This window comes from Dendrobates tinctorius, unplaced genomic scaffold, assembly GCF_039654945.1.
Source record: "Dendrobates tinctorius isolate UK_male_01 unplaced genomic scaffold, ASM3965494v1 ptg000135l, whole genome shotgun sequence".
NCBI classification, from domain to species: domain Eukaryota; kingdom Metazoa; phylum Chordata; class Amphibia; order Anura; family Dendrobatidae; genus Dendrobates; species Dendrobates tinctorius.
The window spans coordinates 9,714,538-9,732,674 of NW_027361803.1; the positions used below are offsets into that span (position 1 = coordinate 9,714,538).

General features: G+C 45.2%; 1 protein-coding gene across 4 annotated transcripts in view; it reads left to right on the forward strand.

The window, feature by feature from the left end:
• The window catches only part of LOC141048423 (class I histocompatibility antigen, F10 alpha chain-like), a 300,218-nt gene that overhangs the window by 106,177 nt on the left and 175,904 nt on the right, over positions 1-18,137 (forward strand). Inside the window, exons 7-8 of one of the 4 annotated variants that reach the window (XM_073543977.1) lie at positions 4,227-4,272; positions 5,874-8,198. The exons of the other annotated variants lie outside the window; for them this stretch is intronic. Coding sequence (XP_073400078.1) covers positions 4,227-4,270 — 44 coding nt within the window. The 3' untranslated portion in view covers positions 4,271-4,272; positions 5,874-8,198. Of the gene's footprint in view, positions 1-4,226; positions 4,273-5,873; positions 8,199-18,137 lie in introns of those variants that run through there. 4 annotated transcript variants of the gene reach the window in all.

Consider the following 18,137-nt stretch of genomic DNA (forward strand, 5'->3'; position numbering starts at 1 on the left):
CTTCAGGTGGAATGTCATGTGTGTGTTTTAAAATGCTCCTCGGGGCTCCGCCGTGTACTCCTGTGTCCGTGGGAAAAGCCCGCTTTGTATGCTTTGTACACACTTGGCTCCGCTCCGTACATCCCGTACACATATGGCTCCACTCCATACACACACGGCTCCACTCTGTCCACCTCGTACACGCGTGGCTCCTCTCCGTACATCTCGTACACATCCTGCTCCGCTCCGTACACACACACGGCTCCTCTCCGTACACCTCGTACACACGGCTCCGCTCCGTACACCTCGTACACACACACGGCACCGCTCCGTACACCTCATACACACGGCTCCGCTCCGTACACCTCGTACACACACGGCTCCGCTCCGTACACCTCGTACACACGGCTCCTCTCCGTACACCTCGTACACACACGGCTCCGCTCCGTACACCTCGTACACACGGCTCTGGGGCGTGGCGGCTTATCTCCCTGCAGTGCGGGAGGAACTTGGAAACTATCACCGCATGCCCGCAGAGGGCCGGCGGCAGAAGCAACAGTGGCCGCAGCAGCTGGCAAGCGGCCAGATGATTGGGCGCTGCCGCCCGCGGCCCACGTGACAGCGGCCCAGCGGGAAAATGCCCGGTTGGTTATATTGCCAATCCGGGCCTGCCATCAATGCAGCCTGATCAGTGCCCATCAATGCAGCCTGATCAGTGCCCAGTAGCACAGGTCCCCAATAGGCAGGTAAATGTCCCCAATAGGACCCGGCGTTAAAAAAAAAAAAAAAACAGTACTCACCTATGTCCCCGGCTGCTCTGAAGAGGCGCCCGCTCGTCTTCTTCAGGCACAGGCGGCGTGACGTCATCAGGCCGGGCCGTGTGTGCTGTGCTGCATACGGAGGGCTGTGCAACGCCTTTCCTCGGCACCTCGTCCCGCCCGCGATTACAGGGCCCGCTGGCATTGAACTGCAGTTAAATGTTGGCTGGGCCCAGGGGCCGGATAAAAGTCCTTGGTGGGCTGCATGTGGCCTGCAGGCCGTTGTTTGAGGACCCCTGCAGTAGAGGGATCAGAACGCAGTTGCGCACACTGACACTGTGTGTGCTTTCCACCCCTGCAGTGTCAGTGCGTGCAGGGCTGAGGATTGTAATAGAGGGGACGGTACGGTGTCCTGAGCTCTTGGCCACACCAGTGGTGCACTGAGGTCCCTTCATTTACATATCTAGTAAAACAGATTTATATGAAATGAAAAAAGTAAAATCTATAGCATGGGTCTTATTTTATAGGGGCTAAATCTCCTATATGAATGTATCAATGGGTCAATTAGAATTTTGTGGATGACAGACTCTCTTTAAAAGAAATCTGTCATTAAGTTTTTGCTATTCCATCTGAGTGCAGCATAATATAGGCAGAGACCCTGATTCCCACTTACCAGGCTGCATGTTGTCATTTCGATAACATTACTATTTTATACGTTGCAAATCTAGCAGTTCTCTGCATGCTGAGCTTTATATAATTCTGCCCACACCACTGATTGGCAACTTTCTGCCTATGCACAGGGTACATGAAACGCTGCCAATCAATACAGAGTAATACAGAGCTAGTGATAATCTGAGAAAAGAGGGATTTTATCAAAACTACAGCAAGCAGCGCAGTAAGGCTACTTTCACACATCAGTTTTTTGCCGTCAGGCAGGATCCGGCTTTTTTTAGAAAAAACGGATCCGGCATAAATTTTGGAGAACTGTAGAAACGGATCAGTTTTTTTGCTGGATCCGTCTCTGTTCCTGGAGGCTGGCCAATTGGATCTGAGCATGCGCAGACTTAAAAAAACCGGATCCGGTGGCTGGATCCGTCTTTTTCTGGATCCGGCGCATTCCGGCGCCCATAGACTTTCATTGTAGCAAAAAGCTGGAAGCGCCGGATCCGGCGCTTCCGGCTTTTTCGCCGGAGACAAAAAACGTTACAGTAGACGTTTTTTCAAGACGCCGGAATGAGACAAGTTGCCGGATCCGGCAAAAAACGGATGAAACGCAATGCCATCCGGCACGATCCGGCGCTAATGCAAGTCAATGGGGAAAAACCGGATCCGGCATTGCATTTTGCCGGATCCGGTTTTACAAAAAAAAGCCGGATCGCGCCTGAAGGCAAAAAACTGATGTGTGAAAGAGGCCTAAGTGACACAGCGCTGGAATCAGGGTCTCTGTCTTATGCTGCTATCAGATTAGGTGGCAAAACCCTGGTAGCAGATTTCTATTAAAGTGGAACAAGGAGATAAAGTGCTGGGATTGCACTCGCTCTGGTCCCAGAAGATGCAGTGAGAGCTTCATATGCTGCGGACGGCACGGACACAACTTCTGTCCCAGCGCCATCACAGTGACTTATACAGCTCTGGCAAAAATTAAGAGACCACTGCAAAATGTTAATTTTGTCTGATTTTTCTCTTTATATTTTTGAGTAAAATGTAAATTGCTCTTTTATTCTATAAACTACTGACAACATGTCTCCGAATTTCCAAACACTAAATTTTGTGTTTATTTTGAGAAAATGAGAAATGTTCAAAATAACAAAAAATGCAGAGTGCTTGCAGACCTCAAATAATGCTAAGAAAACAAGATCATAATCATTTAGAAACAACAATATTACTGTTTTAACTCAGGAAGAGTTCAGAAATCAATATTTTGTGGAATAACCATGATTTTTAATCACATCTTTAATGCGTCTTGGCTGCTTTCCACCAGTCTCTCACACTGCTTTTGGGTGACCTTATGCCACTCCTGGTACAAAAATTGAAGCAGTTCTTCTTTGTTTGATGGCTTGTGACGATCCATCTTCCTCTTGATTACATTTCAGAGGTTTTCATTGGGGTTCAGGTCTGGAGATTGGGCTGGCCATGACAGGGATTTGATGTGGTGGTCCTTCATCCACACATTGATTGACCTAGCTGTGTGGCATGGCGCATTGTCCTGCTGGGAAAACCAGTCCTCAGAGTTGGAGAACATTGCCTGAGCAGAAGGAATCAACTGTTTTTCCAGGATAACCTTGTATGCGGCTTGATTCTTACGTCCTTCACAAAGATTAACCTGCCCAATTCTAGCCTTACTGAAGCATCCCCAGATTATCACCGATCCTCCACCAAATTTCACAGTGGGTTCAAGACACTGTGGCTTGTACACCTCTCCAGGTCTCCGTCTAACCATTAGATGGCCAGGTGTTGGGCAAAGCTAAAAATTAGACTCATCAGAGAAGATTACCTTACTCCAGTCCTCTATGGTCCAATCCTTATGGTCTTTGGCAAACTTCAGCCTGGCTCTCCTTTGCTTCTCATTGATGAAAGGCTTTTATCTAGTTTTACATGACTTGAGCCTTGCCTCTAGGAGCCTGTTACGAACTGTTCTTGCCATGGACTTCATGCCAGCTGCCATTTCTTTTGTAGGTCACTTGATGTCATCCTGCGGTTGCTGAGTGACATTTGAATAAGATGACGGTCATCCCGGTCAGTGGAGAGTCGTTTTCACCCTCTACCAGTCTGTAACTTTGTTGTACTCAATATGTCCGGCGTGACCTTGTTGTAATGGACAGCCGTCTTAGAAATTTGTAAGGATGGAGGCAACATGACGCTCACTGTATCCCACTGCTAGTAAAGCCAGAATTGAGCCCTTCTTTTCCTCACTCAAGAATTTACTGTTCAACTCTTTGGCATGGTTAAAAGTTACTATTTTTTCATTCCTATTACTTTTGGGATATTACTAGCAGTTGTTTTGCCATCCAGCTTGTCCTATTAAAAAAGGATTGTGAACACCACAGCAGGCTTTTTTATACTTTCCTTTGTTAAATGAGATTTAGTTCAGGTGATCACCTAATCAGAAGCTCATTAAGTAGAATGAGGTGTACTCTGGTTGGAATTCAACTGACAATGGAATGGAACGGCTGTTAGATATGGAGAGAAGCTGATTTTTGTAAATCTGTGCAGTGGTCTCTTAATTTTTGCCAGAGCTGTATGTACGTCCTGATGTAGCAAGTTACACCCCATGAGGACAGACACAGGCGCCATTCTGTGTTAATCGCTGTCTAAAAAGAAAACCAGACACATTTTCTGGAGACTGAAAACTGCTGCACATGAATGAAGAAAAACAAAAAAAAACAGTAAAGAGAAGGTTTCCAGTGTTTCTCCACCTTCTACTCACATTTCATCTGTGACATCTTATAAAACTGAGATTTTGCTATAAATCATTTCCTATTTTCACAGCTTCGGACACATCCTCCGACTCCAATAATCCGGCCAACGCCTAATGGTGAGTGGTGATGTCTTCTGTAAATGCTGCCGCCGTGCAATGAGGGGAGAATTAGGAGAAACTTACTGGGGGAAAGAGGAAAGTGGGGAGGAGGGAAGGGATTGTAAAGGGATTGCGAGGAAGAAAGGTGAGATTCGTCTTTTTCCATATACAGTATATATTGATCATTATGTGATCGTCACTTAAAGAAGGAGAATATAAATGCTGTATATTCCCGGTACATGGACGGTGCAGACTGGGGGAGCAGACAGATTCCTTTACAGCTGGTCATACACTAAAAATGGAGAAAGGAAAGAAAAAGAATAAAAAATTGCAAAAACAATTAGTGCAGAAGAAGGTTCTCTATTACAGCCTGGGAGAGAGGCTGTCAGTAATAATCTTCAATTCTTCCCTTCTCTATCGAGTTTATAAAGAATCTATCATTGGGATTTTCTGTCTTATCTGAGAGCAGCATAAAGTAGGTGCAGAGACCCTAATTCTAGAACTGGGTCACTTACTGGGCTTCTTGCTGTAGTTTGATAACACGCTGTTTTATCTGCTGCAGCTTTGCTAGTCTTCTCAGTGATGAGTTTCTGCTCTGTAGTCCTATATATTTAGTAGCTTAGTCTATCCCCTCCATACAGCACTGATTTTCAGCTTTCTACGGGCCATAAGCTGTCAGTCAGTGTTGCGTTGAAAAACAATAAAGGTAGCACCATGATTTACCAAGAATGATTAGTCTAGAACATTGAAACTGCATTACTGCCATAGAAAATGGGTCAAAGAGTGCTATATAGTGTATATGAAAAATTGCTATTAAAAATACAGTAAAAAAGAAGGTACTTAGCCCATAGATTGGCCAATATATGTGAGCCCAAATACCACATCAAGGCGTCCTTCAAACGTTGGGTCCCTGTTCTGATATGTCACCTCTCCTGGGCAAAAAGCCTACAATTCATGGGGCAGGAACAGACCAGCTATTTAAAATAAACTGTGGCCGATGAGAGTGGGAATGTCCAAAAAGGGTTTGATACAAATAGTGAAAAAGACCAGCACATGCAAAGCTAGTGTGAACAGGTGTCAACCAAAAAATCATATAACTTGAAAAACAATAAAGGTTGCACCATGATTTACCAAGAATGATTAGTCTAGAACATTGAAACTGCATTACTGCCATAGCAAATGTAAAAAAAAGGAAAAAAGCGCTATATAATGTACAAATGAAACATTTATATGCGAATTTGCTATGAAAAATACAGTAAAAAAGAAGGTACTAAGCGCATAGATTGGCCAATATATGTGAGCCCAACTGCCAAGCCAAGGCGTCTTTCAAAAGTTGGGTCACCTCTAGTGATGAGCGAGTATGCTTTGGAAGTGCTCAGAGATTTAGTTTCTGTTGCCGCAGCTGCATGATTTGCGGCTACTTGACAGCCTGAATACATGTGGGAATTCCCTAACAAACAGTCAATCTCCACATGTATCCAGGCTGTCAAGTAGCCGCAAATCATGCAGCTGCGGCAACAGAAACTAAATCTCCGAGCACTTCCAAACCCGAGCAAGGACATTATTAGACCGGTGTAATGACCTCTAATGGGAACGGTTTGTACTTTTTGTCATTACAGAGCCGGACGAGAGACGTCTTCTGCCTCCATCCTTGTGGACCGAAGAATCTCACCTTTTTTCTGTCATTACTTCATTGTGTGTGATTGTACAGGAACCGGCCGTATGCAATAATCTGATTATTATTAAGTCTAATCCCGAAATAAAATGAGCGCTCATAAAAAACAAGCACAAAGCAGAATTGTGAGGCCTCCGGCTGGGTCCTGGTGATGGAGGTCACATTTTCTCGGAAGCTTTTGGGTGAAGTCTTTACATATTTGTGTCTCTTACACAGTTATTCTCATTAATGGCGCATTATACTGGGGGCGGGATCGCTGCATATAACATTATGTCGCTTTATTTCATGCTTTTTACATTCGTTATAACATTTTCTGTGAGGATTTGGGTTTCATTTTATTGTAGCTTCAGTTTTGTTCTGATTTTATTGATATTTTTCTATTTATATGATTAAATATCAGTACAGGAGACATCGGTGCACAGAGCAAATGTTGTATTATACCGGAGGGGTCATTATACGTTCTTACATGTTACACTGGGAAATGTCTGCTGGTAACAGATTAACCCCTTTCTGACATGAGACGTACTATCCCGTCCATGGGACCCGGGCCCCTATGCCCATGGACGGGATAGTGCGTCTACCGCGATCAGCGGCGCCCACGTGGTGAGCGCCGCTGATCGCGGCCGGGTGTCAGCTAATTATCATAGCTGACACCCGGCACAATGTGACAGGGGCGGTCACGGACCGCCCCTGACACGTTAACCCCTTGCACACCGCGATCAAACATGATCACGGTGTACCGGGGGGGGTTAAAGGGAAGCATCGGCAGGGAGGGGGCTCCCTCCGTGCTTCCCTGAGCCCCCCACGGCAGCGCAATGTGCAGCGCTGCTGCGGGGATCTCTTTCCCTACAGGCCCCCGAATCCAAGATGGCGACGGGGGCCTGTAGGGAGCTGACTTCCTCACAGGCATGAGGAAGTCTGCAGCACTGCCTGTGACAGATTGCTGATCTGTCACAGTGATCTGTGATGTGACAGATCAGCGATCTGTCATAGGACAGTGATGTCCCACCTGGGACTATGTAATAAAAAAAAAAAAAAAAAGTGTTAAAATAATTTTTAAAAAATCGCCAAATTAAAAAAAAAAAAAAAAAATATTCCCCAATAAATTCATTTTTTGGAAATAAAAAAAAACCAAACAATAAAAGTACACATATTAGGTATCGCCGCGTCCGTAACGACCTGCCCTATAAAACTGTCCCATTAGTTAACCCCTTTAGCGAACCCCTTAAAAAATAAAAAACGAACCAAAAAATAATGATTTATTATCATACCGCCAAACAAAAAGTGCAATAACGCACGATCAAAAAGATGCATATAAATATCCATGGTACCACTGAAAACGTCATCTTGTCCCGCAAAAAACGAGCCGCCATACAGCATCATCAGCGAAAAAATAAAAAAGTTATAGCTCGCAGAATAAAGCGATACAAAAATAATTATTTTTTATATAAAATAGTTTTCATTGCATAAAACCGACAAAACATAAAAAAACGACATAAATGAGATATCGCTGTAACCGTACTGACCCGAAGAATAAAACCGCTTTATAAATTTTACCGCACGCGGAACGGTGTAAACGCACCCCCCCAAAAGAAATTCATGAAACGCTGGTTTTGTTCATTCAGCGTCCCAAAAATCGGAATAAAAAGCGATCAAAAAATGTCACGTGCCCGAAAATGGTACCAATAAAAAAACGTCAACTCGTCCCGCAAAAAATAAGACCTCACATGACTCGGTGGGTTAAAATACGGAAAAATGATAGCTCTCAATATGTGGTGATGCAAAAACTATTTTTTAAAAAAAAAAACGTCTTTTAGCGTGCGACAGCCGCCAAATATAAAAACCCGCCATAAATAGTAAATCAAACCCCCCGTTATCACCCCCTTAGTTAGGGAAAAATAATAAAATTAAAAGAAAATGTATTTATTTCCATTTTCCCATTAGGGCTAGGGTTAGGGCTAGGGTTAATGCTGAGATTAGGGTTAGGGGTGTGTTGGCGTTAGGGTTGGAGTTAGAATTGGGGGTTTCCACTGTTTGGGCACATCAGGGGCTCTCCAAATGCAACATGGCATCTGATCTCAATTCCAGCCAATTCTGAGTTGAAAAAGTCAAATGGTGCTCCTTCCCCTCCAAGCTCTGCCATGCGTCCAAACAGTGTTCTACCCCCACATGTAGGGTATCAGCCTACTCAGGACAAATTGCAAAACAACTTTTGGGGTCCAATGTCTCCTATTACCCTTTGGAAAATAAAAAATTGGGGGCAAAAATATCATTTTTGTGGAAAAAAAATTTTTTTTTATTTTCAGGCCCGGGCATTATAAACTTCTGTGAAGCCCTTGGGGGTTCAAAGTGCTCACCACACATCTAGATAAGTTCCTTAGGGGGTCTAGTTTCCAAATGGGGTCATTTGTGGCGGGTTTCCACTGTTTAGGTACATTAGGGGCTCTCCAAAGGCAACATGACACCCGCAGACCATTCCATCAAAGTCTGCATTCCAAAACATCACTACTTCCCTTTCGAGCCCCGACATGTGCCCATACAGTAGTTTTCTCCCATATATGGGGTATCAGCGTTCTCAGGACAAATTGGACAACAACTTTTGGGGTCCAATTTCTCCTGGTACCCTTGGGAAAATAAAAAAAATTGGTGACTAAAAGATCATGTTTGTGAAAAAAAATACAAATTTTTTATTTTCACGCCCGGGCGTTATAAACTTCTGTGAAGCACTGGGGGGTTCAAAGTGCTCACCACACATCTAGATATGTTCCTTGGGGGGGTCTAGTTTCCAAAATGGTGTCATTTGTGGGGGGTTTCTACTGTTTTGGTATATCAGGGGCTTTCCAAACGCGACATGGTGTCCCATCTCAATTCCAGCCAAAAACGTCAAATGGCGCTGCTTCCCTTCCGAGCTCTGCCATGCGCCCAAATAGTGGTTTACCCCCACATGTGGGGTATCAGCATACTCAGGACAAATTGCACAATAACTTTTAGGGTCCTGTTACCCTTGGGAAAATAAAAATTGGGGGTGAAAAGATCATTTTTGTGGAAAAAATATGATTTTTTCATTGTACCGCTGTACGTTATAAACTTCTGTGAAGCCCTTGTGGGTTCAAAGTTCTCTCCACATATCTAGATAAGTTCCTTGGGGGGGGTCTAGTTTCCAAAATGGGGTCACTTGTGGGGGGTTTCCACTGTTTAGGTACATCAGGGGCTCTGCAAACGTGATATGGCGTCCGATCTGAATTCAAGCCAATTTTGCATTGAAAAAGTCGAACGGCGCTCCTTCCCTTCTGAGCTCTGCCATGCGCCGAAACAGTGGTTCCCCCCCACATATCAAGTATCAGCGTACTCAGGACAAATTGCACAATAACTTTTGCAGTCCAATTTCTCCTGTTACCCTTGGTAAAATAAAAAAATTGAACCTGAAGTATTTTTTTTGTGAAAAAAAGTTAGATGTTCATTTTTTTTTTTAAATATTCAAAAAATTCCTGTGACGCACCTAAAGGGTTAATAAACTTCTTGAATGTGGTTTTGAGCACCTTAAGGGGTGCAGTTTTTAGAATGGTGTCACTTTTGGGTATTTTCTATCATATAGACCCCTCAAAGTGGCTTCAAATGTGATGTGGTCCGTAAAAATAAAATGGTGTTGCAAAAATGAGAAATCGCTGGTCAATTTTTAACCCTTATAACTTCCTAACAAAAAAAAAATTTGGTTCCAAAATTGTGCTGATGTAAAGTAAACATGTGGGAAATGTTACTTATCAAGTTTTTTGTGTGCCGTATCTCTGTGATTTAAGGGCATAAAAGTTCAAAGTTGGAAAATTGCGAATTTTTCAAAATTTTCGTCAAATTTCCGTTTTTTTCACAAATAAACGCAAGTTATTTGAATGAAATTTTACCACTATCATGAAGTACAATATGTCACGAGAAAACAATGTCAGAATCACCGGGATCCATAGAAGCATTCCAGCGTTATGACCTCATTATGGGACAGTGGTCAGAATTGTAAAAATTGGCCCGGTCATTAACGTGCAAACCACCCTTGGGGGTGAAGGGGTTAAAGCATTGTCCTTCATCCTCCTCCTGACTCTCCAGGTCCCATGTAAGGTCTCCTTCACATGCCCGTGTTTGTCATTTCATTCTTTCTTTATCCGTACCGCAAAAACATGGCTGACACACTGATCCAAAACATGGTGACACCGGTACTGATTTCATACGGACGTTTAAAGTGACCTTACAGTAGATACAGAGCTGTGGAGTCAGTAAGCCAATACTCCAACTCCTCAATTTCTATGACACCAACTCTGACTCCAACTTCTCGACTCCGACTCCACAGCCCTGCTTACATGGTGCTGCGGAGCACTCGCCGTTATCAGCTCCGCACTGATCGCTCACCATTATCAGCTCCGCACTGATCGCTCACCATTATCAGCTCCGCACTGATCGCTCACCATTATCAGCTCCGCACTGATCGCTCACCATAAGGCTGTGTGCACATGCTGCGGATTGTGGTGCGGATTCATCCGCGCGGATTTTGTAAAATCCGCAGGTGAAACCGCAGGTCAAAATACCTGCGGTTTTACCTGCGGATTGCTCTGCGGTTTTTCATCTCCTCAATGGAGGAGATGGCAAACCGCAGCAGAATCCGCAGAAAGAATTGACATGTCAATTCTTTCTGCGAATTGAAAACCGCAGATAATCCGTGCGGAAAATTCCGCACCGTCTGCACAGCGGTTTTTGATTCCCATAGGGAATCATGGTACTGTACAACGCAGCAAAAACTGCTGCGGGTCCGCAGCGGCCAAAACCGCTGCGGAACCGCAGCAAAATCCGCAGCGTGTGCACACACCCTTATAAGCTCCGCACTGATCGCTCACCATTATCAGCTCCGCACTGATCGCTCACCATTATCAGCTCCGCACTGATCGCTCACCATTATCAGCTCCGCACTGATCGCTCACCATTATCAGCTCCGCACTGATCGCTCACCATTATCAGCTCCGCACTGATCGCTCGCCATTATCAGCTCCGCACTGATCGCTCACCATTATCAGCTCCGCACTGATCGCTCACCATTATCAGCTCCGCACTGATCGCTCACCATTATCAGCTCCGCACTGATCGCTCGCCATTATCAGCTCTGCACTGATCGCTCGCCATTATCAGCTCCGCACTGATCGCTTGCCATTATCAGCTCCGCACTGATCGCTCACCATTATCAGCTCCGCACTGATCGCTCACCATTATCAGCTCCGCACTGATCGCTTGCCATTATCAGCTCCGCACTGATCGCTCATCAGGGAAATAACGTCGTGAGCATCATGTGATCCCAGAGGGAAAAGGAGGATCAGGGTTGAGTTATTATACGGAGAATGTGAGTTTAATACAAACAGAAAAACTGAGCAGCACATCCCAACTAGATTGAACAGGAGCCAGCTAACACAACAATTAAGAAAATACAAAGCTGCACTCTGGATTGTGGATAATGGTAAATCTAGAAAATTGGAACTGCATTACGGCCATAAAAAATAGGTAAGTGCTATATTATGTATATATGGAATTTTGGAAAATATATACATAATATAGCACTTATCTATTTTCTATGGCAGTAATGCGGTTCCAATTTTCTAGATTTACCATTCTAAACAATCCAGAGTGCAGCTTTGTATTTTCTCATTAGGGATGAGTTTAATACAGATACTAGTGGTGCGACTGTATATCACTAGTGCAACAATAATAATGACCCCTGTATTGTAGTGACCCGATGCACAAACACCGAGAGATCCCGCTCTAACGCCTCCTGCAGATCAGCGTGGACGAGCGCTGTGACTGCGCTGACATGGACCCAGTGATCGTCAAGACTAATCTGCATGTGGCTTCAGAGCTGGGTTTCTCGGCGCTGACACATCGGATCACTACCAGACAGGCGCCATCTTTATTGCTGTACTGGGATCTATACAGCTGGACCACGAGACTCAGCAGTAAAATCGTCCTGACAGGTTCCCTTTAGGAGCAGCTGATCATTTGCCAGAAGTAGAAAGAGCGATAGTAACAAGGATCTATTAAGAAAAATGTTTGTGGATCAGAATATGCTAATTTTATGCTAATGACAGGGCTCCTGATGAATGTGAGGCAATCAGCCCCGAGAGATTATATAACACCACGAAATATCATCCACAATAACAGAAATCAGAAGGAAACATAATCCCCGGATTTTCTGCTCCAGGACTTTTGTTTGTTTGTTTTTTTCTATAAAAATGGGAATAATTATAAATGAATCTTACAGTATTTCCTGATCTCATCATCCAATCTATAAATAAAGGACATTTACACCGATGTCACAGTCGTCTTTTTCTGTTACTTTTATTGTGGAATATAATACAATGTTTCCCATGTTATTATAATTACAAAAAGCTGCAAACTCCGGAATATTAGAAAAGTGCAATTCATTCTACTGGGGACAAGAAACTTACTGGGGAGTTTATCTCCAGAAATATAACACCTTCCGGGCAGTCGCGTTACTTTTTACATAACATTATTCTTCCGTCCGTCCGGTCGTATGAGGACTTTTCTGGGAGTTGTAGTTTTGGATTTCATTTTTCCTTCGCTTAGTGTGGGATAAAGATGAGCCGGGAACTTGTTCTGCAGATCTGTGGGATTGTGGCGATAATGACGGGTTTTTTCTCTCCAGATTTTATTGGGTTTAATAAACTGTTGTCATTTTCTGCCCCCATTACTGTTATGTTCTAATTACTACTGTGCATTTCTGGGGGAAGTTGTAGTGAAGGAACAAGCGGCAATTCTAAGTTTCATTTTTTTTTTTCCTTTACAGAGATTAACGTGTGGGGGAATTGACTTTATAATGAACTAGCTGAAGAGCCCGGCGCTGCCCGGGCATAGTAACTAACTGGTTAGCTATAGCAAATTATAATTATCCTCCATCCCATAGTCCCGTGCCCATATACCCATCATACATCTCCTCCATCCCATAGTCCAGTGCCCATATACCCATCACACATCCTCCATCCCATAGTCAACCATTATGACATAATGAGCGGCGGGGCATGCAACCTATGATGACATCAGCGTCGCCATGGCAACCATTATGACATCATAATGAGGGGCAGGGCTTGATACACACTTTCCCCATTATGTAGATAGGGGCAAAATTGTTTGGTGAATTGGAACGCGCGGGGTTAAAATTTCACCTCACCACATAGCTTAGGACACTCTCGGGGTCCAGACGTGTGACTGTGCCAAATTTTGTGGCTGTAGCTGCGACGGTGCGGATGCCAATCCCGGACATACACACACACACACACATACATACATACATACATACATACACACACTTGAGCTTTATATATTAGTTCAGGGGTCCCCAACCACCGGTCCGCGGCCCAGCACCGGGCCGTTGCGGAGCCATATATATAAGGGAGAGAGAGTGGGAACGGAGCCATATACAGGGGAGGGAGAGTGGGAGCGGAGCCATATATAAGGGAGGGAGAGTGGGAGCGGAGCCATATATATAAGGGAGAGAGAGTGGGAACGGAGCCATATACAGGGGAGGGAGAGTGGGAGCGGAGCCATATATAAGGGAGGGAGAGTGGGAGCGGAGCCGTATATACAGGGGAGGGAGAGAGGGAGCGGAGCCATATATAAGGGAGGGAGAGTGGGAGCGGAGCCGTATATACAGGGGAGGGAGAGTGGGAGCGGAGCCGTATATACAGGGGAGGGAGAGTGGGAGCGGAGCCGTATATACAAGGGAGGGAGAGTGGGAGCGGAGCCATATATACAAGGGAGGGAGAGTGGGAGCGGAGCCATATATATATGAGGGAGAGTGGGAGCGGAGCCATATATACAGGGGAGGGAGAGTGGGAGCGGAGCCGTATATACAGGGGAGGGAGAGTGGGAGCGGAGCCGTATATACAAGGGAGGGAGAGTGGGAGCGGAGCCATATATACAGGGGAGGGAGAGTGGGAGCGGAGCCGTATATACAGGGGAGGGAGAGTGGGAGCGGAGCCGTATATACAGGGGAGGGAGAGTGGGAGCGGAGCCATATATACAGGGGAGGGAGAGAGGGAGCGGAGCCATATATAAGGGAGGGAGAGTGGGAGCGGAGCCGTATATACAGGGGAGGGAGAGTGGGAGCGGAGCCGTATATACAGGGGAGGGAGAGTGGGAGCAGAGCCGTATATACAGGGGAGGGAGAGTGGGAGCGGAGCCGTATATACAAGGGAGGGAGAGTGGGAGCGGAGCCGTATATACAAGGGAGGGAGAGTGGGAGCGGAGCCATATATATATATAAGGGAGGGAGAGTGGGAGCGGAGCCATATATACAGGGGAGGGAGAGTGGGAGGAGAGCCATATATACAAGGGAGGGAGAGTGGGAGCAGAGCCATATATACAGGGGAGGGAGAGTGGGAGCGGAGCCCTATATACAAGGGAGGGAGAGTGGGAAGAGAGCCATATATACAAGGGAGGGAGTGGGAGCAGAGCCATATATACAGGTGAGGGAGAGTGGGAGCAGAGCCATATATACAAGGGAGAGTGGAAGCGGAGCCATATATGAAAGGGAGGGAGAGTGGGAGGGGAGCCATGTATACAGGATGGGACAGGGGAGCCATGTATACAGGATGGGACAGTGGGAGCGGAGCCATGATACAAGGATGGGACAGGGGAGCCATGCATACAAGAAGGAGGAGCCACACATACATTTTCTGATGATTAGAAAATAATCAGCATGTACAGAACTCCAGTACAATCTTAAGTGCTCAATGCTCCATTTCCTTGTAGGTTCCAATCATCATTAGCAGTGACGGTCATCAGTAGAAGTAGCCCAGTGCTCCCACTGAAACAGAGAAACAAGCCCTGTGCTCCCACTCATTCAAAACCTATGGTGAGTTGAGTCACATTATAAATGTTATAATTAAATGATAAGTATGCACTGCTAAACAACCGCGTCCATAGCCCCGCCCCCTTATGACCAAAGCCCCGCCCATGTCACACCTCCATCCCTGCCGGGCCATGGCAGAATGGTCTTGCTTGAAGCCGGTCCCTGGTGCAAAAAAGGTTGGGGACCACTGTATTAGATGATCAGACTTTTACGAACGAAATATTACTGAGTATGCATATTTTTCTTTTTTTTTTTAAACAAATATTTATGTTCAGTTTGGAAATGGGTGGGGGTGATATAAACTTAGTTTTTATTTAATATATGAAAAAAATACATTGAAATCCAATTTAAGGTCCATGTTTTTTTGTCTTTACACAGTATTTCTTCCATGTTTTGGGGAGGCCGGTAAACTAAAAACTGGTGTATTGTTCACTGCGCTCGCCATGTAGGTTCAGTAATTGGACAATTTTTGTAACCGGGGTCATTACTAATGTGGCAATATCAATTATGTGGGGCTTTTTTTAAAAAAAATTCTATAATTAAATGGGAAAATGTGAGTTTTTGTTTTCCATTTTGTTAACTTATTATCAGGGATATGAACTTCTATCTCCTTGATCACCCCTAATATCCTGCACTGCATCCCTCTAACCACTTACAGGGGAGGTCCAGTAATGTACAACCGCTTTCTAACTATTATTGTTCCCCACAATAATAATGTACTGTATACTTACTGCCTATGAGGTCAGCGCTGTTTTTGTGGCATTGTAATGGCAAGTGACTGCTGCAGCCAATCACTAGTCGCTGAGCGACTGCAGCGGCCACTTGACATTATGTCAACAAGTAATCACAGCTCTGAAAACACAGGAGAGGCGCCGGTATGGGAGGTAAATGTGTGTTTTTAATTTTATGTAGGGGCACACTAGAACTTAAGAGGTTATCCAGCATTGGACAACCCCTGACTTATGGAGACAATAGCCCATGCTACAGTAGTGACCGGTATGCGATTACTGGGATGTGAGCATAGTGTTTGGGGAGTATTTCACTTTCTTCCAGCCTTAATCAGGGATTTCCCAGAATACAAGACCGGTCACGTTACCGGAGACTCCATACAGCCTGCACACAGACTTCTCCAGGTGATGAATATATCTGAGCTGAATTATTAGCAAAGGACAAGAATTATAGGATACCAGACCCACCGCGACACCAGGCCCCTCCGACAGCGATGGCATCAGAGGTCCGAGGAGAAGAAACATTTCTCGGATTTCCCCTTCAGTAATATGGTTGGGAATTACTGAGTTATGGATGAAGTAGATCCACAGACGATCAGCATCGTTCGCACACATTGTATATGATTTCTATATTAGATTTTGAACGGTACCAGCAGTTATAACATATGATATATAAAGCGGATAACTGCGCTCAGATCTGTACTGGATGCTAGAATGAATGACTCCATAATAAATGGGTAAGAATATGCCGTATCCTGTATATAACCACAGTATGATCAATACATTGTATAACCAAAGTAAAGAGACGTCACAATGTCCCCCTCACCACTGCCAGGATGCTCAGGATTAGCCCATTTTTGAGAAATGATGTCCAATTTGCCTTTTTTTCTGTTTTTGTTTTGTGTTGTTCCAATACACACACAGGAAATAAACGTGTATAAAAAACAAAATATTTGTAATTGCAATCATTCTGGGAGAAGTACGTCATTTTTTTGTAACGATTTCAAGGGTGCCAGTGTAAGGAGGAAGACCGAGCAGCGGGTACCTCTGCTGCACCGGGTACGGAACTGTCGAGGCTGCGTCCCCTATTTCCCAGGGGACCGGAGAGGCCCCATGACCCAGAAAGAGGGGGCGTCTTTAGTCAGGGAACCTGGCCGGAAGCTGAGGGGAAAAGCGCGCAAAGCTGCAGAGTCCCCAGCCGTCAGCGTACGAGCAGCAAGGTGGGCAGCGCTGCAACGGACTGCAGCAGACACTCCCAGTGACTGAGAGGCAGGAGGAGAGGCTAAGAGAAAGCGCGCACGATGGCAGACAGCTTTGGCGGGGACAAGCAGCGCGCGGGAGGCTGAGCAGTGTGCTCCGTCCTTAGAGCACTGGCACTGTGAAGGACTGTTCCCGTCGGCTCCCGCTGCTAGCAGCGAGGCTCCCAGAAAGCGAGGCGCTGTGTGCCCAGTGACAGCCAGAGAGCGAGGCTCCGTGACCGTGAGTACAGCGCACGTGCGAAGGCGAGAAGGCCAGTCCACACTGCATCCCCCAACCTACTTTCACCAACACTTTCAGCCATGACTGTATATTAGGACTGATTGAATAGCTTCGGATAAGCGCTTACCGAATAGCTATAGCGCTTACCGAATAGCTGCCTCAGTAACTTGCAGCGCTCCCGATAATCAGCTGTTCGGTGCCACATCTGCATGTGTTGCGGCTGTGTGACCGTCACAACACATGCACGGTGAGCCCAACCCTACTATATATGCAAACTAAATAAAGACCTGTGAGGAGCACATAGAGAGTGAGACAACGGCACGTTAAGGCTTTGTTCCCACTAGGCTTTTTTTATGCTTTTTTAATGCAAATTTTTAGCTGCGTTTCACAGTACCAGCTAAGTCTAAGGCTATGTGCACACGTTGCGGATTTTGATGTGGATCCACAGCATTTTTGGACGCGCGGAATTGCATCAAATCCGCAGTGCAGTGCACAGCCAATGTAATTCAATGTTAAATTAAGAATTGCTGTGCACATGCTGCGGAGGAATCTGCGCAAATTTGCAGCGGTGTTTTTTCCGCATTATGCCAATTATTCTCTCTCCTCCAGAAGCACAATTCATTCCCAGTACCACCTAACAAACCCGCACAGCAAAAACGCAGTATAATCCGCAAGACATCCGCATGAAATCCGCAAGCGTTTTTCCCCACGTTTGCTGCAAAGAGATGCGGATTCTCTGCAGAAAATTCCGCAGCTAATCTGCAACGTGTGCACATACCATAATAGTTGTCAGACATCTCATGCGCACACCTTGTTTTTATTTGTCCTCGGTATTTTGTGCTTTGCTTGTTTTTTTTTAACACAACAGAGCATTTCACTTCTATCAGTGTTTTTTCAGTGTTTTTCACCCATTAAAAGTACCTAATGGGTGGTGAAAGAAATGCTGAAAACACGCAGGTGTCAGGTTTTGTTGTGTTAGAAAAATTATTCTAATTATTAAATTAAAGGGGTTGCCCGGACTCAGGGTACAAGTCTATAATCACTTTATGTGAGTGCACACTCAAGATTTCTCACATTGGGCATCATGTGAGCTGCAAGGATTCTC